The sequence below is a fragment of the Podarcis muralis genome, chromosome 2 (assembly GCF_964188315.1).
Source record: "Podarcis muralis chromosome 2, rPodMur119.hap1.1, whole genome shotgun sequence".
NCBI lineage: Eukaryota > Metazoa > Chordata > Lepidosauria > Squamata > Lacertidae > Podarcis > Podarcis muralis.
In genome coordinates this window covers 1,055,257-1,081,680 of record NC_135656.1, presented here as the reverse complement: position 1 = coordinate 1,081,680, position 26,424 = coordinate 1,055,257, and the positions used below count along the sequence as shown (strand labels likewise).

At 45.9% G+C, this 26,424-nt stretch overlaps 1 protein-coding gene across 4 annotated transcripts in view; it reads left to right on the top strand.

Annotated features, from left to right (window-relative positions):
- Positions 1-299: 299 nt before the first annotated feature.
- LOC114592879 (LIM/homeobox protein LMX-1.2-like) overlaps positions 300-26,424 on the top strand; it is a 96,467-nt gene continuing 70,342 nt past the window's right edge. For 2 of the 4 annotated variants that reach the window (XM_028721168.2, XM_028721167.2), the window contains exons 1-3: positions 300-416; positions 8,661-8,747; positions 16,032-16,218. In XM_028721168.2, coding sequence (XP_028577001.1) covers positions 8,690-8,747; positions 16,032-16,218 — 245 coding nt within the window. In that variant the 5' untranslated portion in view covers positions 300-416; positions 8,661-8,689. Of the gene's footprint in view, positions 417-8,659; positions 8,748-11,177; positions 11,329-16,031; positions 16,219-26,424 lie in introns of those variants that run through there. The other 2 variants (XM_028721166.2, XM_028721165.2) reach the window with 1 other exon arrangement.

Here is a 26,424-nt window from a genome sequence, read left to right as displayed (position 1 = left end):
AAACTGTGGCTGCTGATTCCAAACACACCGTGCAGCCATAAAGGGAATATTTATCCCTGCTCTCCAAGGGACTTACTCCTAAGTAAGCGTCCACTGCTCTTCAGCCTGAAGCAGCAAGCAGCGGCTTTGAAGGACTGCCCTCCCTTCCTGATTCCTACGAATGACAAGTAGCGCGGGGGGGGGGGCAGGTTCAAGTGGGTGGAGGTCGCCCATCCATCCCTCCTGGCGCGCTCCTGGATGTGTCTGGAGTATTCACTTTCATTTCCAGCCCCCTTGCAAGCTTTAGACAATAGGGGGGGACCCCCACCCCATCATCTTCCCCCTCCCCCTCCCCCTCCTCCCTCTCCTCCTCCTCCTCTCCTTCGCAGCCGAAGGCAGAGCGGACGAGCAGAGAGGGAAACCAGCGCCGGAATCGGGTAGGTCGCGCGTTTGGCCGAGATCGAGAGCTTCGCGTCCGGGTGGGGGCTCCGAAATACGGAAAGCCGGGGGGGGGGGCAAAAAGAGAGAGGATCTCCCGCGCTTTCGCCTCCAGGCTGTTCCTCGCTTCCCTTTCACCCCCCGCCCCCGCCACTGGAGCGGTTCCTTACGAGAGAGCCTTGGAAATCCTTCCCTAAGAACGGGGCGAGGGTTCGAGTCGCGTCGCCGGCCTGGTCCTTTAGAAGAGCGGGGGGGGGATTGATCTGGCTTCCACCCCTAAACTAAGTCCTCACCCACCCCAGAGTGTGCACAGGCTCTGGGTCTCTCCCCGCCACCTCCCAAGAGGGGCCCCTTCAATGATCGACGGGAAGTTTTCTTAAGGCTGGGCAGGGATTGCACCTTTCGTTGAAAGGGGATCCCGCTGAACCGTGTGCGCCTCCTCTCCTAGCGCAGGGTCTCGGGGTGATCCAAAGCGGCTGACTGGCAGGAGGCTCCAGGCAGAGGAGCGCGCACCGGCAGAATTCGCTGTGGGACTCACCACCACAAGGTCCGGCGACAGCCACACACAAGCTCGGGTGGCTTTTAGAGGACTGGTTCGTGGAGTATGAGGCGTCTCGTCGGCTGCTATTCAGCATGGCTTATAGGCTGTCACCAGGATCACAGGCCGCGCTCACTGAGTTGCAGGCGGGGCAGGGGGGAGGCAGCTGCTGCAGGAAGGGGCTTTTGCGCTGGGCTCTTGCCCGCGGTGAGCTGCCCAGAGGCGCCTGGTTGGGCTCTGCGACGCTGCGCTAGACGGACCTTTGGGCCTCTTCTTCTGTGCGGCGGTTATGGAGTTTGGGGCGTCCTATTTGGCAGGGTGGGGGTGGGGAGGCAGGGGAGAGTTGCAGCACAATCCTAAGCACGCTTCCTCGGAAGGAAACCCTGCACTTTTCAGTGGGACTTTTTCTCGAGGAAGCGCGCCAAGGAACGCAGCCTTCCCGACCTGTCCATTTAGCGAATTAGGCTCGCTTAGGCTTGGTTGGGATTTCACTTTAAGTTTGCCTTCAATCCAGGTGAGCATCAGCTTCCAAGCAAGGGGCACCATCTACCCCATAGCTTGACGCGTCCCAAGTCCCGTCGGTTTCAAGGGGTCGGGGAGGCGAGCGCTTCAGCCTCTCGTCTGGCAAAGCACAAGGACGTGGGAAATGCTTCCGTTCGGGTGGATCGTGCCCCTGGTTTGGGACGGAAAGGGGTCGGCTACAGTGGACTCAGCCTGCTGAGCGTCTGCTAAACGCCGAGGGTGATTTGTGCGAGAAGCTGCGGGGAAGGAGGACTGAGTACCATCCGCATGAGGTCGAGACTACTTGGGGAATGAAATCGAGAGGGAGAGAGAGAGAGAGAAAGATGGGACTTGCTTTTCACTGCTTAAAGAGTCCTAGCGAAGGGCACTCCTCCTCCTCACTTCCCAGACGCTTCTTGCGAGAGCAAAAACCGCGCTGACTTGGGGTGGGGGGGGTCTATATACATACGATAGATCATATATGAAAGATCGGTATGTGACCGTCAGAGGAGCAACTGTGCATTGGCAGAAGTCTCTTTCAGTGAGTTTCTGTTTGCAACCGGGACAAATATTACAGTATTCCAGGGGCACGAATCGCAGACTTCTATTTATATCGCTGGATGCATTGATTTGTCCTAAAGTCATTCTCGCAAATAACGCAAGCATTTCGATATATAGTATACCGTGTGTGTGTGTGTGTGTGTGTGTGTTGTTGCGTGACTTGCTTGCGTGTCGCTACTGTTCTTACGGACCGGCTACTAAGCTGCCCGTGTCTTTAGGTAAGGAAGGTGAGACTTGGCGCTACGACCCTTCAGTCATCATCCAAAGAGTTCTGCTGGCGCAAGGGTGTGAGAGAGAAATCCGATATATTATAAAAGATGAAAAATATCGTATAGCAGCGCGCTCACGTGTGTTTGCATACCTGTGCCCTATTTTCTATGGCAGGGCGCTTCTCCACGTTCCTTCGCTTCCTGGGTTGGTCGGTCCCTGGATGCGCATCGGGACAAACAGGGAAGTTGCAGCGCGCCAGACTCCTTGTCGGACGGGCTCCTGCGATGTCGGTTATAGTTCTTTTAACTTAGATTTGAGGCGCATGTTGAGGACAAACCCTGAACTCCTCGAGGTTGAGGACGCTGCGTGCGCTTCGACTCCCGACTTCCTCGCTGCGTCGCCAAATAGGACCCTAGTAAAGTTATGTACCATGCAAAATACATGCTGCTATACCTTTATGACGCACCTTCTAGAGTGCTGGTAAAAACAAAATCAGGGCATGATCCAGCCAAATTTATGCCTGCTCCTAAGCATACTTGCCTCGGAGTAAGTCCCAGAGAACTCGGCGGTGCTTTTTTCGGCTTATGCACAGCCAGCTGCACGACCCGGAGGCATTTTAAAAATCTCCTTGAAATAACTGAGAATGGCCTGGCTATTATGATTTCATATTTGAAGAAGCATAGGCGCGTTCACATATATCACCTATTGTTCACACAGCGTCCGCGTCAACGGGCTTTCATAGCGTCCCAACATGCAAAAAGAAGGGTTCTCCTGCAGCGAGAAGCCTACGCTCGGCGCGCGTAAAAATTGGGTAGCTTCAATATGTGGATAAAAGTTTGCCACGATTTCCTGGTATTCTATAGGGAATGTTATGTCTCAAGCCCCATCGATATTGTCTCTGGAAGATCCAGTGATCGAAAAGGAATTTATTTTCAAGAGACATCTCAATTCTAAACACATTGTTTTACTTGTAAGTAAACTCTAGTCAAGTGTGATTTTTTAAAAGCCACGCACTCTTTCCGGCCTCCGCCCCTCCCTTGATAAACTTGTAGGCAGATTCCAGAACAATACATTGTGCGAGTCTGCTCTGGGGAGAACAATTCTGAAGACCTGCGCGGCGATCTGATACGTACTTACCTGCGAGTAAACCCCGAACCCAATGGGATTTACATCTGGTAAAACATGCAGATGCTTATCCTGTTAACCGTTTTGCTGTGTGATCTGAGTTCTGGAAGTCTTAAAGTCATCAGGCGGCTATTGAGATAAATGGAATTTATTTGCAACTAAATGTAAATGATCGGCTCGTTAGACTTATTAAAACTTAATAACTTCGGTGTTAGACGCAATTGAAATCCATCGGCCTTGTACGAAATATATTTAGCATCCGGATGTGTAGCAGCTTAAAGCAGTGCCGCCATTGATGCACAGCTGTCAACTTTCCCCTTTTTTTAAGGGAAATTCCCTTATTCCGTATAGGATTCCTCGCAAAAAAAAGACAGCTATGCATTGATGCCTTTTGACTCCGCTAGGTTTAAAAATATACAATGGTTTTAGAGTGCATTGGTCAATTAATTTTGGCAAGCCGCTAGGAAAGTCGACAGGTCAAGGTTTGGAATGTGATCTTTGAATGAAAAGCGGTATATAAATTTAATAAACTGTTATTATTGTTTTTCTTATTAATTTATTTGCTAGTTCTTGTATTTTGCATGAAGTTTTAATTTATTGTAATTATCTTTTGCTTGCTGATGTGTTCTATATAAATGTTTGTAAAGTGAAATTTAGTTATTTGTATCTTACAAGAAACTCAAGGTTCTCCTCCTCCATTTTATCCTCACGCGATCACATCAATCCTGTGAGATAGTTTAGGCGGAGAGATTGAGACTGTCCCAAAATCACCCGGTGAGCTCCATGGCCCAATGGAGATTTGAACCCAGATCACACACCCCCGCACCCGCTTCAATGCACTACGCTAACCACTGCACTAAGCTATTTTATTTTTTGCTTCCTCCACCTCTGGAGCCTTTGCTGAAAGGCGATTTTATAAATGTGAAAAATATGTATATATACAAAGGGGGGGAAATCTGTATTTTCCTTTAGGTTCATTGTGGGCACGGACAGTTTGAAAACAACAACGTGCTTTATGTAGCGTAGACAGACCCACAAATGTATTAGTCTTTTCAGGTGCCACTTTAAGCATTATATTTTTCACAGCATGTCTTAAGTTAAGGTTGTCGAATCCGAACTGTTACTTTAAAAAAATAAACGAGATCCGTCAGCCCTTTCGAGGAAATACATAAAAATGTTGAAATGCCGCATCTCAAAATAATCACCTACAAAGTGTAACCCGCGTCGAAGATGAGAAGTAACTTTTAAAACCCAAAACAAACATCGGATTCAAAAAGCTGGTGCTTAACACAACGTATAAAGCGGGCTGGATAACTAATACAAAATGAAAAGGAACCTAGCGGCAATTTCCCCCTATTCATGGCAGAAAATGCCCATCTAATTGAAATGTACGACGCAACCTGTCTAGTGTCAACGTCTACTTACTCAGAAGTAAGACTCACTGAGTTCAGGAGAAGTTACTTTTAAAGTAAGCGTGTATATATAAATATGACCTCAGCCTCAGAAAAACTGGAGAGGAGACGAGAGAGGAAACAGAGGAAAGCTTCTCGTTTTCCTAAAGACTCACAAACGCAACAATTAATGTTCAAGATCTCGCATCGCTTCCCTTTGGCCGAAGCGCCTGTTAGCGCAAAAGCCTTGGAACAGAATCCATTCTCTTCTCCAGCCGTCCTTTGGGGGCGAATAGATCACAGAGTTGTTCCAATTATTGTTGGTTGGGTTTGCTGGGGAGGGTGGAATTTACCAAGCCCCTTTCCAAATAAAATACCTTTTAAAAACAGGCGGACCAAAGAGAGAGGGGGAGATTAAATTGCGCCCCAAAGCCGAGCATTGATGAGACCCGGGTAGCAGCGCCTCGGCCGCCGCCGGTCTCGGAATTCGACTCCTCGCCGCCTCGGAGGAGAGACGCTCGTGGAAACGCGGCTTCTCGCCCGGAGCGAGAACTCTCTTCCGCTTGCTCCGGGCAGGCGCCGGGCCATCGCGGCGAGTCGGCGGAATGCAAGAGCCTTCCTTGGCCGTCCCCCTCCCCGGCCGCCTCCCCTTCTAGCTTCCTCCCTCTCGAACTGAAAAAAAGGAGTCAGGATCCGGGCAGGTGGGCGGGGGCAGGCGGGGGTCCCACAGGTCGAAGCGGCAGGCGAGCGGCCCTAGATCACAGTTTCTAGATCACGACCAAGGTACCTGCCTGGGACACCCGCCCCCACCCGCCCCGTTCTCTGTGTCCCAATCCGTTTTCCAGCTCCTCCTCTGCCCTCTTCCTGAGACACCTTGGTCCCCACAGCTCTTGCTTCTTCCTGTCCAAAGCAGAGGAAGAACAAAGTAGGATACCCTACCAGGTACTGAAGGACAGGTAGAAGAATCTGATGATATAAGTATATTTAAAAAGGTAAAGGTACCCCTGCCCCTACGGGCCAGTCTTGACAGACTCTTAGGGTTGTGCGCCCATCTCACTCAAGAGGCCGGGGGCCAGCGCTGTCCGGAGACACTTCTGGTCACGTGGCCAGCGTGACATCGCTGCTCTGGCGAGCCAGAGCCGCACACGGAAACGCTGTTTACCTTCCCGCTAGTAAGCGGTCCCTATTTATCTACTTGCACCCGGGGGTGCTTTCGAACTGCTAGGTTGGCAGGCGCTGGGACCGAGCAACGGGAGCGCACCCCGCCACGGGGATTCGAACCGCCGACCATGCGATCGGCAAGCCCTAGGCGCTGAGGCTTTTACCCACAGCGCCACCCGCGTCCCCCTATAAGTATATTTACTGAGAAGTAAACCCGCAGAGTAGTCTAAGGACACAATCCTAACCAGGCCTATTTGATAAAAAAGGCAGGAAAGGGTTTTGTTTTGTTTTAACTTGGACTGCAAATGGAGAGAGACCTTTTGTTCTTGTCTCCATGCAGTAGAATTAAAGTCGGGATGGAGAAACTGTGGCTGGCCAGATGTTTCTGGACTCCAGCACCCATCACCGCTGACCTTTGGTCCTGCTGGTGCAACAGCGCCTAAAGGGTCACAGGCTCCTGACCCCTCAGCTATAGGCTCCCATGTTGGCTGCTGCAATTAAGGAAATCCCTACTTCTAGCATCTCTCTAAATTGGGGTGCTAAGAGTTACTAGTTGCACTCCTGAACTTTTCTTTTCTTTTTTCCCCAAACATATTTATTGAAATTTTCAAAGAATTACAAAAGCACTCCTGAACTTTTCTCCCATTGGCCCTGCCAATGATATCTATGCACACTGCTTAACTGCGGAAGTGATTTCTAGGGACTAGGCAGTGAGCAGGAATGACAATGGCAAAATCTGGAGCCCCCCACCCTGCTATGTTTCCCATGCCCTGCTCTTGGTCTTGGAGCAGGAATTTGCAACTTGAGTGCTGGGATGAGCTACTCCTGAGAGTAATGAGAATTAAGAACATCGGTGAGGAACAAGCTAATCAAATTAGGAGAAACTCCTGTAAGCAGCTCCACTCACAGAGAAGGCCGCCCCACGGTATCTCTGTGTGATATACTGTTCAGGCCAGGCTCCTTCCAGTTAGGCTCTGCTGTCCTTTCCCTGCATCAGGTGTCACACAGGAACTTCCAATCATTCCCAGCACAGAGACCCAGGGGATGTCCCTCATTTCTCAGGAGCTAGAGAACCTGATCTAGGGAAAGGAACACCCCCCCCCCTTTGGAAGGTTTGCCCTATGACCAGATCAGATGGTTGTGCTCTTATTTCTCCAGTCATCCATCCACACAGGCACAGCTTGGCACTCACAACGTAATGCATCTTCTGCTTCTAGTGGAGACACCAGCAATCCTCACCTACAACTCCAGCCTGACTGGGCAACTTCTCCTATAGCCTGATGGCTCACCTTGGCTCACTTTCATTTGTCATAGACGGAAGCAGTTTTGTCTTCGAGGCTTTGGTGTTGCCATGGGTGTCCAGACCTTAACCCTCAGATAGAATCCACTTTGAATGCCTTAAGACACTGAGCATGTGCAGAGAGTCACCCTTACTGCTGATGGCTGACTAAAATCAGCTCCTTCGCACGTGGGGTTAGGGGACTGATTTTCAGGCAGGCTGAAATCCCAGCAGCATTCCGCTTTTAGAATAGCTTCATATTGTTATGTGCCACCCCAATTAGGATTTATTAATTTCTAGGGTTTAGCGCCCCCCCCACCTATAACAATATTTTCATTTTGGCAGCCCTTATGCTTGTGCCATTTGCTGAGGCTGATATTTTGAAGAGTCTGTAATGTTAGGAAAGGAAGAACAAGAGCATGGATAAAGAAGATATTGTATAACGCTAAATTCATTTGTTAGGTCTGTTTTACTTCCTTGGTTTTACCTCAGAAAGCCTGATTTATGCCCTTATCTCTTACCTACCAGATTGTCATTTGCTTTTGCATCCCACTCTCAGTAATTCCCAAGGCTGTAAAGTAGGCCATTATAATAATTAGGGTTCCCAACTTTTCAACTAGCTCCTGTAGCTATGTTTTTAATAGCAGCTCAAATTGATGGTTTTTGATGCTAGGCTTCGTGGACTTCTGGGGTCCTCCTTTGTATTATTTCAGTACATAATTAACATTTATTGTTTTCCCTTACCCCAGTTAAGGGTTCCCAACTTTTCAACTAGCTCCTGTAGCTATGTTTTTAATAGCGGCTCAAAGGCCCTGTCCCCATGCCCACACACCACCAGGCAGGTGAACCTCAAGGAGGGCCTCTGGTGAAAGTCTTGAGTATGTATATGCAAGAGATAATCCTTCAGGTAACTTGTTTAGGGCTTCGTTTAAACATTGGAGGGCTTAGAAAAGAACTGGAAGACAATGTAGATGATGAAGCCCGGGTGTGATCATATCTACCAACAGATGGAGTCGGAGGGGGGGGGCATAGCTGGTCTGCTCTTGTGCTTTTAAGGTGCAGAAGTCAGCAGGTGATGCTTTTCAGAGCACAGTGATTAATACTACCTACGGTTAATATTGATGGCTGATAGCACAGAAGCAGCAGCCACTGAAACAGTTGGCAACCCTATAGTGAGATGGCATACATGGGGAGCTGTAAACACTCTTGTGTGTCATCAGAGGCACAGATGTCCCACTGCCAGAAAAAATTAAAAATAGCAGCCTCACTCCCAAATCCAGAACAGCATCCAAGAAAATACACTGAGAGTACCTAGCCCTTTTTGGAGTTACTTTGTTGGCAAGCACTTGAGAAGGCAGAAGTTGGATTCCCAATTCTCCTTCATCCTGCTTGAGTCCAGCTGCTGCCTGCCAGCCTCCCTTGCCCTTATCTCTCTCTCTTTTTTATGACTAACTAAGTCTCTCCTCCTCCATGGCAGGTCCATCCTATGCTTGCCAGACCTGGAGGATGAAGACGGAAGAGGCTCCATCTTGTCTCCAGCAGGCCACGCCCGTCCTGGGCTATGGTGAGTTTCTGATTTAGGGAAGCGTGTGTACAGCTCCACAGGTGGGGGGCAAATGCCCCACAATCCAGTGGTCTTGGCTGAATGTCTGCAGTGATGCTCAGGCTCCAAGTAAGTGCTAGACGGGCCCTAGTATAGCATCAGCTTCAGAAAATCTTTCTTGGTTCTCTAGACTCTGGTTAAGGGAAGAACAACAACCCAGACTAGGATGCCCTTTGCTAATCTAGAAGCAAACCTGCTACTTAATGTGAATTAAAGCTCACTGATGCAAAATACAGAAAGGTTATTTTTGAAAAGCAACGTCAGGACAGTGAACTTGAGTATATGTAGCGTTCTCCTTAGATGTACAGTATTATGCTGACTGTTTTGTGCAAACACACACACACACACACACACACACACACACACACACATTGTTTTATTACACTTTTGAATTGTTTTCATGAAATTATTTTTCATTGCCTTGAGGAATATAGCACCTTATATATAGAGAATCTACTATTAGAATTAATACTCAGCAAACACATGACCACAGTAGAAATACAATGCCTATAACAAATTCAAAAAAAGGAATGTCAAGAAATGAAATGTGTAACCTTAATGATGCTTTTAGACCCATAAGGACAATAAAATACCAGTGGTGAATGTAATTATGTTTATAATGGATAACAACACAGGCTGTTTATCACTGACATCCTGATATAACCTGCTCATTAATGTCTAAGTTTACATAAGCCAGGATTTTTTAAAGGCAATAGATGGGTTTTCTTATTTCAAATGGCGTAGTCCTACACAGTTTCCTAAGTTCCTGCTGGCACAACCAACATGTTTCATTGTTTTTCTTAATAATCATGATGGCTAAAAGTATTCTGAGGATGGGGAAACATCAGCATTCTGAAAACCATAGCTTGACTTTTGGAGCACTTCTAAATCCTTTGGAAAACAAAAGTGGTGCATTTACATTGATTTGTTGTTGTTTAGTTGTTTATTCATGTCCGACTCTTTGTGACCCCATGGACCAGAGCACGCCAGGCACTCCTGTCTTCCACTGCCTCACACAGTTTGGTCAAACTTATGTTAGTAGCTTTGAGAACACTGTCCAACCATCTCGTCCTCTGTCATCCCCTTCTCCTTGTGCCCTCCATCTTTCCCAGCATCAGGGTCTTTCCCAGGGAGTCTTCTCTTCTCATGAGGTGGCCAAAGTATTGGAGCCTCAGCTTCAGGATCTGTCCTTCCAGTGAGCACTCAGGGCTGATTTCCTTCAGAATGGATAGGTTTGATCTTGTTGCAGTCCATGGGACTCTCAAGAGTCTCTTCTAGCATCATAATTCAAAAGCATCAATTCTTCGGTGATCAGCCTTCTTTATGGTCCAGCTCTCACTTCCATACATCACTAATGGGAAAACCATAGCTTTAACTATACAGACCTTTGTCGGCAAGGTGATGTCTCTGCTTTTTAAGATGCTGTCTAGGTTTGTCATTGCTTTTCTCCCAAGAAGCAGGCTATCACCATCTGCAGTGATCATGGAACCCAAAAAAGTAAAATATCTCACTGCCTCCATTTCTTCCCCTTCTATTTGCCAGGAGGTGATGGGACCAGTGGCCATGATCTTAGTTTTTTTTATGTTGAGCTGCAGAGCATATTTTGTGCTCTCCTCTTTCACCCTCATTAAGAGGTTCTTTAATTTCTCCTCATTTTCTGCCATCAAGGTTGTGTCATCTGCATATCTGAGGTTGTTGATATTTCTTCCTGCAATCTTAATGATGAATTCTGCATAAAAGTTACCTAAATAAGCAGGGAGACAATATACAGCCTTGTCGTACTCCTTCCCCAATTTACACTGATATCAATTTAGACTGACATCTTGTGCTAAATAAGAAGGATCTCCTAGCATCTCTCCTGCCAGATACTGCTTCTGTTCTATATTGGATAACAAGGTCTTTTATAACGTTGAGGAGTTGTGGGGGAAATGCAATTCATTCATCATTTATTTCCCCCCATTCTTAACAGTACAGGAACGCTGACCTTTCCACTCTCATGTGCAAAATATACAGAGAGGGCAACTACCCCCATGCAGCCTATGCATCTTTACTCTGAAGTGGGGCTTACTCCTGAGTAAGTGTGCACAGGACTCCAGCTCATACTGCAAGCTTGGCTTGCCTATGCAAGCACTGATGAAGTCTGGGGGAAAATATATCCCTCTCAGTAACTTTCATACAAACAAAGTGAAGCAAATAATGCATGGAAGGGAGTACAGAGACCTTTGAAATGGCATCTCTGGGACAATTATGCCAGAGAGTTTCCACTAAAGCAGCAAACCTCGGCATTTTGCCGTTAAATAAACTGGAATAATGCTGCATAAGAGAGGGTTGTTTTCTTGAGCTCAAACGAGCTCCATTTCTTTATGACTTTTAATTTTGGTATGATTATAGGCATGTGCAGGCGGAAGATGTGGGTGTAAAGGCAATGAGAAGAATGAGAACAAAAGTCCTTGCTCCCATTGGCCCCCTACCTGCCCTGATTGTGTGTGTGTGTTCAGCATGCCAATCCAAGGAAGAGAGATCTGCTGCAAGTGCTGCCCAAGTGAGCCCGCAAGGAATTGTAAAGGGCCTTTTAGTATAACTGGTGGTGATACTTGGGTTGTGCTGGAATCCCAAGCTCTTGATTCACTGCAACTTGAATTGTTTTATGAAATTGATGTGTGTGGAGAAATCAGAAGTCTAGAAATGGAGACGGGGACTGATATAATGCAAAGGAAAACAGTGCTCCCCACACTTTTAAGAGTTGCATAGAAGAGGGAATTTTGAAAGGTGCTACCACTCGCCGCAATAAGATTATCAGAGACTGCAATCAAACCAGAAAAAAATTAAGCTGAACATTGCAATTCAGGACTTTGTCCTTTTGCTCCAAAAATTCATGGGATTATAACAGTCACCAATCTTTGGATAAATCTATCATATGTTCAGAGCAACTTATTTGTCATATTTTATGTATTCTGGTGCTATGTTAACCCTTAAACATCTTTCAAAATTTCAGCAAATCACACTATACTGATTGTGCCCTTCTTAGAAAACATGCATGTCTCAGTGTTTAAGCAGACCAAAACTGCAATCCTACAATCACTTACCTGAGAGTAATGGAGCTAATGTCTGAGTAGACATGTGTAGAATTACATTGTTAAGTTTGCTTTTCTAGATAAAATAACCATGAAGTTTTCATCTGAATTTGAAATCCCCTCTTTTTAGCCTGGTAAGGGTTTTTTCAAGGCTTAATTTTTATTTTTTAAAAAAGATACATTTAAATTATAGCCTGGAAAAGAGGAGACTGAGAGTAGATGTGATAGCCATCTTCAAATATCTTAAGGGGTGTGACATGGGAGACAGAATATGCTTGTTTTCTCCTGCTCTGGAGGGTAGGACTTGAACTAATGGCTTCAAGCTACAAGAAAGGAGATTAAACATTTGGAAAAACTTCCTGGCAGAAGGAGCTGTTTGACCGAGGAATGGTCTCCCCTGGGAGGTTGTGGTCTCTCCTTCCTTGGAGTTTTTCAAGCAGAGGCTGGATGGCTACCTGCCATGAATGCTTTAATATTCCTGCATGGCAGGGGGTTGGACCAGATGACCCCCAGGGTCCCTTCCAACTCTGCAATTCTGTGATTCTATGAAGGGAGGGAGCAGATCCTATGCTGTTGGTGTGTTCTGGTCCCTCCTCACTTCCTCCATAAACTACATCTTATCTCCACCCTAATAACCATCCAACTAGATTATTGCAGACTTCTGTCCCTTGAAGACAGTCAGGATGCTGCAGCTAATATCAAACGTGGCTCTGTGGGCCATGTGACACCAACCCTTAGGGAGTTGCCCTGGCTGTCTATATGCTATGGTTTTAGAATCATAGAATCATAGAGTTGGAAGAGACCACAAGGGCCATCGAGTCCAACCCCCTGCCAAGCAGGAAACACCATCAGAGCACTCCTGACATATGGTTGTCAAGCCTCTGCTTAAAGACCTCCAAAGAAGGAGACTCCACCACACTCCTTGGCAGCAAATTCCACTGTCGAACAGCTCTTACTGTCAGGAAGTTCTTCCTAATGTTTAGGTGGAATCTTCTTTCTTGTAGTTTGGATCCATTGCTCCGTGTCCGCTTCTCTGGAGCAGCAGAAAACAACCTTTCTCCCTCCTCTATGTGACATCCTTTTATATATTTGAACAAGGCTATCATATCACCCCTTAACCTCCTCAATTTGGTCTACAAAGCCTTATACAGCACAGGACCCAAACACTTGAAAGAGCATCTTTCCCAGTACATCCCACCTTGGGCCTTGAAAATGAGCCGGGGAGGCTCTGCTAGTAGCGCTGGCAGCAGCATTGCCCAGCTGCTGATGACAAGGGACACAAACCTTCCCCACTGTGGTATCCAATTGTGGATACTAGGAATGTAAGGAGGCAGCCATTTCCATCCCGTCCTATGTTCACCACAATCAGCACTGCTTCTGTTCCACTGCAGTTCAGATTCCACTGAAATCTGTTATATGTCTTGCTATCCACTATGGCCAAAACTATCATCATTAATTACTCAATCAGTTTCAATACATTTCAGTGGAAAGGAAACATCAAAGACATCAACATCTTGGAGGCTGTTTTCCACTGTCAGTTTATTTTATTTTAATTACAGATAGGTAGCCGTGTTGGTCTGCCATAGTCAAAACAAAAAATTCCTTCCAGTAGCACCTTAAAGACCAACTAAGTTAGTTCTTGGTATGAGCTTTCGTGTGCATGCACACTTCTTCAGATACACTGAAACAGAAGTTGCCAGATCCTTCTATATAGTGAGAAGGTGGGGAGGGGTATTACTCAGAAGGGTGGTGGGAATGGGTGATTGGCAGATCACCAATCAGCTCTCTATATTGGACAAGCAGGCCAAACCTTACGCCAAAGAATAAACGGACATAAATCTGACATCAAGAATCACAAGACAGAGAAACCAGTAGGAGAACACTTCAATCTCCCAGGACATTCTATACAAGATCTCAAAGTAGCTGTTTTACTACAAAGGAATTTCAGAAATAGACCGGAAAGAGAAGCTGCTGAATTGCAACTCATTACCAAACTTAAAAACATGGAGAGACCTGGTCTGAACAAAGACATTGGATTCTTATCTCATTATACATGACAAAGCCATTTTTCACCTTCTCACCCCTTGCTTTTTCCTGTAAGACCTATTGCAGTCGTTAAGAGTCGTCAACAGGCTCATCACAGCTATCTGCCAATCACCCATTCCCACCACCCTTCTGAGTAATACCCCTCCCCACCTTCTCACTATATAGAAGGATCTGGCAACTTCTGTTTCAGTGTATCTGAAGAAGTGTGCATGCACACGAAAGCTCATACCAAGAACTAACTTAGTTGGTCTTTAAGGTGCTACTGGAAGGAATTTTTTGTTTTATTTTAATGTTATTTTTTGTAACGCTTTAAAGTTTTTTTGTAATTTTACTGTATCATTTTATATTATGTCATATACTGTGGTCTTCAGATGAACTGCAATTTAGAAGGGAATTAATGATAGCAGTAACAACAGCAACTGCAGGTTAGGCAGAGTCTCTCTGGGGTTCCAGGCAGGCTTCTTCTCCCAGCCCCCCTCCCAGCAGGTGCCACCTGTGTGCAAAGCCTTACTACAGAGCCATGGCTCCTCTCCAGCACCAAGATGGCAGCACACGCCATCAATTGAGCGCGAACACATGCACTCACACATACAAGCAGGGAAGCCCAAAAGGAAAGGAAGTGCGCCAACAAGACCCAGCAACCTCCGCACTGAAGATGATGACATGCACTTGGCAGCAGCTTAGACTCCCTCACTGCCTCAGCCCCAAGCCACGTCCAACACGCTGGAGAGGGTGTTTATGACCCAGCTGCACTTACTTCCTTATCTGTTGCAGTCCATGCTAGGAAGTCTTTGAACGGCTGCCATAGATTGATGCACAGATAATCTTGAACAACTCAAGCAAGACATTTAAAAAGTTATCTCCTATTTGAAGTGAGGTATGTCCTGCTTAAGCCACAGTATCCGGGGTGGTAGAGAGGGTTGGAAACTGACTGAATGGATGAAGCAGGGTCAAAGATGCGCAGTAGTGACTCTTACACAAGCAAGAGCATTGTAAAGAATGGAGTGTGGGGAATCTGCAAGGAAATTCTCTGAGCTTCAAGAAGCAGGAGGACATTTTTATTTATATTCTTGGGATTGGTTTTTTAAAAAGTTTTCTAAACTATGAAGGGATGTATGTTTTCAGGATAAGGGGAAACTTCTTAAAAATGATATATGGGATTCAAAAAAATAATCAGATTGATTACTAATATAAGTAAAATTTTATAAATAGTGGAATGAGCTATGAGGGCAATTGGTATTATACCCATTTTACAGAAAGAAGAACTGTAGATGAAAAACTTACTTCATGTAGGACTATGGAATATTTCCCATCGTAGTGACAGCAGTATAAAACACATAATATACGGATAAAATATTTTAAATGCTCTGTTACCTGTTGAGTGCTTTTGGGATGAGGCAGGTTAAAAAAATTAATCATTAATGTACAAATATTGTTTGTTTGCTAAATTTATATTCCTTGCTTCCTCCCAAAGGTGGCAAACATGTAAATAACAGAATACAGTACAATTAAAATGTCTAAAAACAGTTTTAAACAATATTCTAAAAACAGATTAAACCTTTTAAAACAACACTTAAAAACTAAACAAAAACTGGGGTTTTTTGTTTTTTAAAACCACCTACTCTCACAGCAAATAATTTAAGAGTTGCCAGGAACAGATCTTTCAGCCTCCAATTGCCTGGGTAAAAATGAATATTTCTAGATTTTTCCTAAGTTAATGATAAGGGAGTTGGACCACCGTCCCTATGAAGTTGGGTTACCACTATTGGGAAGTATTGAATGTTCGAAACAATGGAATGACTTCAAAGTCACAGAATCCAAGTATGAACCAAACTGCAACATATAAGCTCCAACTATAGGGGGGGGGGGAGTATGATTATACAAGTTGCACCATTTGCATGCAGATTGTGGGTTCTTTTCAGCAATGAGTTCCTGGGACATGAACCACCCGAGTGTTCTGTTGCAAAAGCATCCCGAGGCAGGGTATCCCAGCAGGTCACGCCACAGACCCGCAACACACCAGGCCTCCCTGTTTCTTTGTAAGCTGTTCTCATTGATGAGGAGGACCTTTGAGTTTTGCAATTCATTATTGTTGTTGTTGTTGTTGTTGTTCCCTGCCATCAAGGCTCAGAGTCCAAAATGCGGGAGGTTTGTGCTGGCTGCAACACCCCGATCTCCGACCGCTTCCTCCTGAGGGTGAATGAGCGTTCGTGGCACGAAGGCTGCTTGAAGTGCGCCGCTTGCCTGCAGGCTCTCTCCGGCACTTGCTACTGTCGCAACCGGCAGCTGTATTGCAAGCATGACTATGAAAAGTAAGTGCCTGGCACCTTTTGATTTCTACCCCTGTGGCTTGGCAGAGCAGGCTGAGGTGGGGAATGGTCAAGGGAAAGATGGGCCCAAATAACTTTGTTACCTGGGCGGTCATTTCTGTAGTCACTAGTTAGTTAAATGTCCACCGTCATAGTGGAACTGGGCAGGCATTGTCGTCCTATTGGCTGCCATGAACATTGCTGTGATGTCACAGAAGGTCAGAATAGTCCAGAGCTGGGCATCTAAAGGGGACGTGAAAGATCTCAGCGCTGGAATTCTAGAGCCAAGTAATATGTTTCATTGAATTGTTGGTGCAAATCAGTTTATTTATTGTGGAGAGCTTTTGTCAGCTATTTTAAAAAGGTAAAGGTAAAGGTACCCCTGCCCATACGGGCCAGTCTTGACAGACTCTAGGGTTGTGCGCCCATCTCACTCAAGAGGCCGGGGGCCAGCGCTGTCCGGAGACACTTCCGGGTCACGTGGCCAGCGTGACATCGCTGCTCTGGCGAGCCAGAGCCGCACACAGAAACGCCGTTTACCTTCCCGCCGTCAGCTATTTTATGGTGTGGTTAAAGTTTGTATCACATGTAGGCTTCTTATCCAGTGGCATGATCTTATTGCCATGTGATAGGTGAATAGACTGTGAACAGGTTGCTAAAATCCATTATGAGATCAGGATTAAAGAACAACTGTGTATTCAGCTGCAAAATAAATCTAAATTCTGCAAACAGAAAATAAGTCATGCATGTTGAATATAATTGCTTTTTTAAAAACCTTATTTTTGGATAATTTCTTCTGCTGCCCTGAACATGGTTTTTAAGGAACAGTTTGGCACACTGGGGAATAATGTGCATGTGGACAGCAGGAGGGCAAGGAGACACCCCCAGGCTTCACTGCCTGCCCGGGAGAGCCAGAAACACCCCCTTTCATTAACAAAAATGAAAAGGATAAAGTAGCATGATTCCATGTCAGACACACAGAGAGCCTGTGTTTGCACAGCAAACCCCTGGATTCATTAAATATATACAGGGTTGATGATAGCTAGCTAAGCGGTAGCACTGCATAGGTAGGGTGAATTATTATTGCCAGGACACAATGCTGGAACATGAGTCAGCACCAGAGTGATGCTACTGCAGCTCGGAGAAAGGCAGCAGCTGCGGTGCAACAGCTTAAGGTGCCCAGACTCCGGGGTGGAGCAATCAGCAATATTCATAGCAGGAATCCTGGGGTTGTTTTTCCTTTATGGGAGGGAAGGAAGGGGGAGCACAGTGGAGCACAAGGAGTCTATTATTATTATTATTATTATTATTATTATTATTATTATTATTATTATTTTAAAAAGCTTTGTATGTCGACTCTTCCCCTATATATATATGTCTCGCTCTGTGTGTGTTTTCTTTTTGTAAATCTACCAAAGAATAAAATAAAATATAATCAGGATTAAGGGGTTTTCTCAGGACAGTGGAGGGTTATTGTATTTTTTAATATTCTGTTGGGAGCCACCCAGAATGACTGGGGAAACCCAGCCAGATGGGTGGGGTATAAATAATAAATTATTATAATAGGATGCTGCTGCTGCTGCTGTGTGTGCTGTGTCCTGCTGGTGCCGCAGTGGTGGGCCTTGCCCTTCTTCTGATAGGAAACGCTCTGCAGGAGAAGACCCCAAAAAGGGGGGGGGGGACAGAAGGGCCAGTTGGCGTGGAGTGAGCAATGCCCCTATTTTCATCTGAGGAATGTTGGAGGCTGTACACCTTGTACATTTGAAAAAGGGTGTGAATTTGAGAACAAGCAATACTTGTGCTTCCCTATACAGTCATACCTCAGGTTGAAGTTGCTTCAGGTTGAGCGCTTTCGGGTTGTGCTCCGTGGAACGTGTTACTTCTGGGTTTCGTCGCTCGCACATGCGCAGACGGTCGAAAAGACATCACGCGCATGTGCAGAAGTGGCAAATCGCGACCCGCGCACGCGCAGACATGGGTTGCGTTCGCTTCAGGATGCGAATGGGGCTCCGGAACGGATCCCATTTGTATCCAGAGGTACCACTGTATGACCTTTCCTCTCAAGAATTACCAGGCCCATAATTCCTTGTGCAGAGGCAGCAGGGCAGGAGCAACAAAACACTGTAATAAACAGGACCATTGATCTCAGGTACAGAGGAAGCTAGTGCTACTGGGAGGATGTACAGGCCCAACGTATATATGACTAAAACCCACCTCAAGGGGTCGTTGTGGGGAGTGAATGAGGAAGGGGAGGACCCTTGGCCTTCCCTTCCTCTCCCTTTTTACATTGGCCTTCCCTTCTTCTCCCTTTTCTGGCCCCATTCTCACTATACATTTAACGCATATTCAATGCACATTTAAAGTACTTTTTTTTTTTTAAGATAATCTTTATTAAGATTTTACAAATAAAAGTTTAAAAACAAAAGCACAAAAACAGACAAAAAACAAAAACCAAAATTTAAAAAGAAAAATTAAAAAGAAAAAATCACTCTTTCAAATATTGTACCACTCATTAACTTATTTTCATGACTTCCTCGCACCTCCCTTTTTTGTATTCCATTTATAGGTTTGTTCAGCAAATTCATACCCTCTTATTTTACCCTTAGTTATTTTCCTCACTTATTGTAACTTCTAATCATATTGCTAGAGCCACTTCGTTTCATTTCATCGTCATTCACATTCAAAAATTTTACAATATTTCTGTAAGTAAATTTTAAATTTCTTCCAATCTTCTTCCACCGACTCTTCTCCCTGATCTCGGATTCTGCCAGTCATTTCTGCCATCTCCATGTACTCCATTACTTGCATCTGCCATTCTTCCAGAGTGGGTAGGTCTTGTGTCTTCCAATGCTTACCGATGAGTATTCTTGCTGCTGCTGTAGCGTACATAAAGAAAGTTCTATCCTTCTTTACCACCGATTGGCCGACTATGCCCAGGAGGAAGGCCTCTGGTTTCTTACGAAAAGTGTACTTAAGTACTTTCTTCAATTCATTATATATCATTTCCCAGAAAGCCTTAATCCTTGGGCACGTCCGCACATTTAAAGTACTTATTCCCCCCCCCCCAAAGCATTATAGGAATTGTAGTTCACCCCCCACAGGGCTATTGCACCCTTAACAAACTACAGTTCCCAGGACTCTTGGGGAGAAGCCGTGTAGTTTAAATATGCATCAAATGTATGGTGTGGACATGATCGCTTCTCCCACCCTGAGTTTAGATTGAGTGCTGTTTGGAGAAAGGGCCTCTCGTTTTCTTCCCCCTTCACATTATCTGTAAAGTGCAATGAGCATTTACAATCATTAAAAATTATTGATATTTCTTTTCCCTATTCCCTGCAGGAAGACCTTTGCCAACCAGTTAATAAAACCAACCCGTTTTGCAAACGGCCTTGCAAAAACTCTGTTTTTATGGATTCCTAATGGAGAACTTTTAGATAGCAACTTCAAAAACTCCCCCTGCCCCGTTGCATTTCCTTCAACACTTTAGCAATAGCGATAAGCTGGGGGAAGCCTGTGCTGATTGCTCACGCTTAGCATGTTTTGGAATGATTAACCAGCCCTCCAGACCCATTACCTTCTGCTGCTGGGCCCAGTGTCAGGCCTGAGCATACAAACCTGGAGGATTAGAGGGGGAGGATTAGATCTCCCAACAACACCGAGCTTTGATCGCAGCTGCAGAAATCAGAAAGCAACCAAACCAAACAAAGCCTCTTGGTCCACCGAGCTCCACACTCCTGTCCGTTACAGAGGAGTATCTCAGAGAGGGTACATACTTTGGGCTTTCTGCTTCAAGAGCTTCTCCAAAGCTTGCTCAGCAAGACCTGCCATGAACTCTCCCACCAAAACCAGAATTTTAGAACACAGGAAGTTGCCTTATACCGAGTCAGACCATCGTCCCATCTCCCTAGTTTACTGGCAACAAATCTCCAGCTCCAGCCGGAAATGTCTAGGGTTGAATCTGGGACGTTTTGTGCACAACCCCTGGTCTCTGCCAATGAGCTTAGGCCCTTCCCTTATTCAGGTACATTGCTCTGCAGCTGCACCCATGAGAAGTGAATGGAACAGGAGAGTAATATTAAGCGTCAGTGAGCTGAAATCATTTATAGACAGCTGCCCATCCAAGGATCCTAAACTCCTGTGCAAAATAAAGTTCCAACACTAAAGTGTTAAAAACAGAGCAAATAGATACATAAAATCTAAATAAAATCAACAACAAACAATGATATTATCAGGGATGATAATAATAAATAAGGATACCACTAAGAGAAAGAATTCTCCAGACATCTTCTGCAGACTGTGGTTGGCGAAGAGAAAGCTGGACCTTAAGGCAGGAGTGGGGGGTTGGATCTGGCCAAAGGGGCAGATTCAGAAGCAGGCAACTTTGGCAAGGGGGCAGAACATTCCACCTGACAGTCACATGACATCCTGCAATGTCAGGTGACTGAAATGGCAAAAGAAGAATCGGGAGTGCACTTAGCTCCTGAGTTGCCCCTTGCGGTCCTAGCTGGAATTGAAGCCAGGGCCGCAAAGCAGCTAGTCAGGAAGAATTGCGAGATTGTCTTCCTGAGTCCTCCTTTTCAGTGGGTTGTCTTTCACTGAGACACAGCTTTTAGAAGTGGTCCAGTGCACTGGGGAGAGGTGGGAGCTGCCGGGTGTGAGCAGCCGCTGCCAAAAGCAGCACAACAGCAAAAGGCACAAAATTAAAACACTGCTTCACTCCAGCCAAAGTGTCAGTGAATAAATGGATGTTCCAATCATAGCCGTCGGAGCCAGATATGCTAGTTAGGTTTAGGGGTGCCAGACTCATATGGGTTGAAAGGAACATATTAAAAGCAATGCATCCCAATGGCCGTTCTCTGCCATTTGTACATCCCTGGGCTGGAGAACCAAACTCCCTACCCAGCCAATACTTGTTCCTTTCTTCTTCACAGTAAAAGGCCTCTCAGTTGACAAATCTCTCATGCCCATCCCTGCCATTCCCAACACATGGTGGAGGGGGAGGGTGCATAGCCTGACCTGTGCACACAGCAACATATCATTCCATCTTCAGCACAAACAAATCGCATGGAGAGTTTCTTGATTAACTGCACATTTACAGGCCATAGTGGGAGAGGAGGCTCATGCGGATAGAGATACAAGCAGCCATTGGAGAGAGCTGACCTCTTTACCTCTCTATTAAGCACATTGGAAGAATGTTAAGTAGTAGCTTGCATCAAGTGTGACAGGGATGCCGTGAAATGCACCGAGGACCCCTAGAAGGCCTGATAAACACTCACACATTGCTGTGCACCCCCCTTTATGTTTGTTAGCTTTGTTTGAGGGTCTTTCCAGACTATTATTTTCATTATTTAACAAGAATATTTAACATTATTTAACAGGAAATTGGCAGCCCACCTTTGTCAGTTCCCAGATGCAACCACGACCAGGGAGGGAGGGGGAAAACAATGGAGTATCATTGAAACAAATCTGGGAATCCAGTTCTGCCGGGGGTTGGCAGCCACAGCTTCTCCTGCTGATTTATGCCATCCACTCTTCTGTTGACGGCTCCTTTGGCTGCTGTGAGAAGGGTGACTTCAGGGAAGCCTCACAATCAGGAGACAGACTAAAAGGAGATGGGGGCAAGACTAATCCCGAGAAGCTGTGGCAGTTTTGTTTCTCTCTTCGATCCATTGATTATGTACAAACTAAAGAGCAAATATTCGAGCTCCAGCAGGTCAACCCTCCTAGGTCTCCTTCCCCTTCTCTCTGCTGTCTATCCCACCAGGACAAGCTATCATCCTATAAGGATTGGCTGGAGTATTCTGCAAACTACATGGTGTGGTTGGTATGTTGCTTAATGGGTCTGACAAGACCTCTTGAGCTGACAGGCAAAGTCTCTGGATTTCCATCTGGCAGCCCCAAACAGATAACTATCAGTCATAGAGAAAGGGCTACTCACCTGCTTCCGAGGAATGCCTCTTCCATCTTCTCCTGGTGTCCCAGGAACTCATCCAAAGCACAGCAAGTGTGGGAAATTCATCTCCTTTACAGCGTAGAGCAGGGGTGAGGAACCTCTGGCCTGTAAGCCGATGGGAGGCAGTTTCCAAGCCTAGTCACCCTCTCGGGGGGATGTTTTGGAGGGGTGGGGCAGTTGTAGAAGGTGCACACTCTAGCTGAGTGCTATATGCAGGCTACCCAGGCAGATTGCCACCAGTAGACCTGAGAATGTCTCTGATCCTTTCAGCTGTGTTATGATGATGTCAGCACCTGTCCCCATGGCTACTGGTGATGCCACAAATGCAGCGTGGCCACATGGGCCCACAATTCAAGTACAGTGGTACCTCGGTTACATACGCTTCAGGTTACAGAGTCCGCTAACCCAGAAATAGTACCTCAGATTAAGAACTTTGCTTCAGGATGAGAACAGAAATCGTGCTCTGGCAGCGCAGCGGCAACAGGAGGCCCCATTAGCTAAAGTGGTGCTTCAGGTTGAGAACAGTTTCAGGTTAAGAACGGACCTCTGGAATGAATTAAGTACTTAACCCGAGGTACCACTGTATTTAATTAAGCCAGCCCTCCAACATTCCTTAGATGAAAATAGAGACATTTCTCTCCCCCCCCCACAACTGACCCTCCTTGACCTCCCATTTTTTGTCAGTCCCCACCCCCACCCGCAAGCATTTTCACCACCACTTCACCAACAGGACACAGCCGACCCGAGAAAACCTCTTAATCCCAATTTTATTGGGATTGGACTCCAGCGCTCACCTCCTCAGCCCGCCTGGCCAATGGTCAGGGATGTGGGAGTTGGAGTCCAACATTCCCATCCTGGGGAAAAGAGACGAGTGGGGGGCCACAGGGTTCTGTCCTGCGCCTGTTGTTGTTCAACATGTTTAAAAATGGCTTGGATGAAGGAATTGAGGGGATCCTCATTGCATTTGCAGATGACACCAAACTGGGAGGGGTAGCTGTTTGTTTGTTTGTTTGTTTGTTTGTTTGTTTGTTTGTTTGTTTGTTTGATGTGCCCTTCATCCAAGGATCACAGGGCAGTTTACAATATAAAAACACAAAACTACATAACATAGTTACAAAGAAAGACCCTCACTCCCCCGCCCCCAGTTTAAAAGGCCACGATTGTTTTATTAGCCAAAGGCCTGAGAGAAGAGGAACGTCTTTGCCTGGCATCTAAAGATGTGTAGCAAAGGAGCCATTCCACAAGTGGGGAGCCACAGCACTAAGACCTGCTCTCATCTTGCTGCCTTCTGGACCTCTCACGGAGGAGGCACACAAAGAACAGTCTCATATGGTCAGTTCATCTGGGGAGATTCAGTCCTTGAGGTACTGTGGTCCTGACCTGTTTAAGGCTGAAGAAACCAGGGGGTGTCCCCCTCCTGCTGTGACCAGCTCCCCTCCCCCCCCCCCATCTCCCAGAACATGAAGAGGATGGAGCAAAGAGAGACAAGACAAAGGACCTGGGGGTGGGAGAGTTAAGGAACTGTGGGAAGGAGGAGACCTTCAGTCCTCACAATTGCATCATTGGGGCAAGACCTACTGTGGAGAGTTACTGGGCTCAATGGGCCTGAGCTGTTTTGTTTCTTTGAATAAGGAGTTAACTTCACTGGCACCTTGTGAGTTATTACTTACCTGACCCTGGCACCTGCCTCTGACAGAGCTTCTCTATTCTGCCTTCGTCAGACCACACCTGGAATATTGAGAAGCTGGAATGTGTGCAGAGGATCGAGGTCTGGAAACCAAGCCTTATGAAGAATGGTTGAGGGTGTTGAGTATGTTTAGCCTGGATAAGAGGAGACCGAGAGGAGATATGAGAGCCATCTTCCAATATCTAAAGGGCTATCATGTGGAAGATGGAGCAAGCTTGTTTTCTGCTGCTTCAGAGGGTAGAACCCAAACCAGTGGTTTCAAGCTACAAGAAAGAAGATTCCAACTAAACATCAGGAATAATTTTGTGATCATAAGAGTGGTTCAACAGTGAAATGGATTCCCTTGGGATGTGGTGGACTCTCCTTCATTGGAGGTGTTTAAGCAGCAGTTGGATGGCCATCTGTCATGGATACTTTAGTTGAGGTTCCTGCATTGCAGGGGGTTAGACTAGATGACCCTTGGGGTACCTTCCAACTCCACAATATTATGAACTTCTGGAAGGCCACAGGCTCCCTACCCCCTGCTCCACAGCCTGTGTTTTGTGCAGTAATGACCTTGGAGTGCCATGACTGGCCGTGGTTTCACATATGAACACTCCATTGCAGGGAAGTTCCAACAAGACCACGGATTCAACCCATAGCATGTGCTCACTGAAGCTGAAAAGTGCAGAAGAGCCTTCTGAAGGGGGCAATAACAATTGTTTTGAAAGGGGAAGAGCTGAGGTCCTCCTTTGGCAGCAGGCCCTGCTGGGAACGGAAATGTAGACATAGTACACACGAGACTTTGGGGAAGTTTTTGGGAAGACATCATGTAACATTATTCAGGAGAGCTTTCCGAGTCTTGGCAGTCTCCTTGAAAAGTTTCCCCTTAACGGTCCAAATCTTATCTCTTTCTTCTGAAGAGAGAGAAAGAGAGAACAACCTCCTCCCCAGCCACTGACGCAAAGCTTTGTCAGCAGAGATGGACGAGAGTAATAAAAATACCAGCATTTGCCCATTTCCTAGTGATGCATTGCCAAAGGTCGAGAGAGAGAGAGAGAGAGAGAGAGAGAGAGAGAGAGAGAGAGACCTATAAGCAAGCAATGAGCAGGGCTTGGGCTGCCTCCCTGTTTAAAGTAGCCTTTGCAGGAAAGGAGTTGGGAGTTGTAATGGGTCATAAATCGAATACAAGTCTGTGATGTTGATGAAAGAAAATGCAGGGGATGTTCTGGGGGTGTTTCATTCAAGCTCCAGACTGACTAGTGTCTTGGGCTGCACACTTTAAGAAAGATGTAGACAGATTGGGTGCGGAAGCAACAAAGGCAATAACAAGGTTTAGGCTGCTAAAGAGAGACTTTTGAAGGAACCTGGACCTGGATTTGCACATTAACTTTGTCTAGTATGGAATTGCCATTGCTGATCCCCCTAGGATTCATAGGTACCAGTAGTCTTTCCCAAGCTAATACGTGATTCTCTTGTCCCCTCCACTGATTCATACAACAACCTTAAAGAAATGTGCTGCATTAAATTGAAGTTGGGTTTCTAGGAACGTTCAGATTATTGAACTGATATTTCTCAGTGGTATGGCAAGTGACTGTAATGTGGCTCATTGCATTCTTAACAAAAATTGTGTATCTGAAGAAGTGTGCATGCACACGAAAGCTCATACCAAGAACTAACTTAGTTGGTCTTTAAGGTGCTACTGGAAGGAATTTTTTTTTTTGTTTTAACAAAAATTGTTAGGGAAAATGTCCATTGAGGACATGGTTAAGGAAGCAAAGGCAGTGCTGTTTTCTGGGGGGACTCAAGGGTATGCTGTACCAGCACCTCCCCCCCCCCAAAAATATTACAAATGTGGCACTTACGGTAACAACGTCATGGTGAGTACTGGCACCCTTTTTCCCTCCAAGAAAAGCACTGGGCATAGGTTATATTACCATATTCAACCAAGCAAATTTGATGTGCCAAAATCTACAGCAAAAGCCAATTTGCCTTGAGCCTTCTATGTTAGAAGGAGTTGTGTGAACTGGCCCTCAAACTGTGGGTTGTATCCTATACTCGTGCAACAGACTTCTGCTTGTGCAACAGAATTTTCCCTTCTCCTCCTCCACCTATGAATGCTGCTCTTTGTTCGTATTAAAGGTTGTGTTCTCTTTAGTGCATTTTGCTGTTAAAGGTAAAGGTACCCCTGACCGTTAGGTCCAGTCGCAAACGACTCTGGGGTTGCGGCATTTATCTCACTTTACTGACTGAGGGAGCCAGTGTTTGTCCGCAGAGAGTTTTTCCGGGTCATGTGGCCAGCATGACTAAGCCGCTTCTGGCGAATCAGAGCATCACACAGAAATGCCATTTACCTTCCCACCAGAATGGTTCCTATTTAGCTTCTTGCACTTTGATGTGCTTTCAAACTGCTAGGTTGGCAGTAATTTTGCTGTTAGGTCACCACATTTGGCTCACTTGTAGGTTTGGTTTTTGAAGACTTCCTCAGTTTCCTAGTGCAAATGTATTAGCGTGTGCCTGCAACAGTGTTAGGGGCAGTTTAAATGCTATAGCCCTTGTGCTTAAAGGTAGGTGGAGATATAGGATTGCA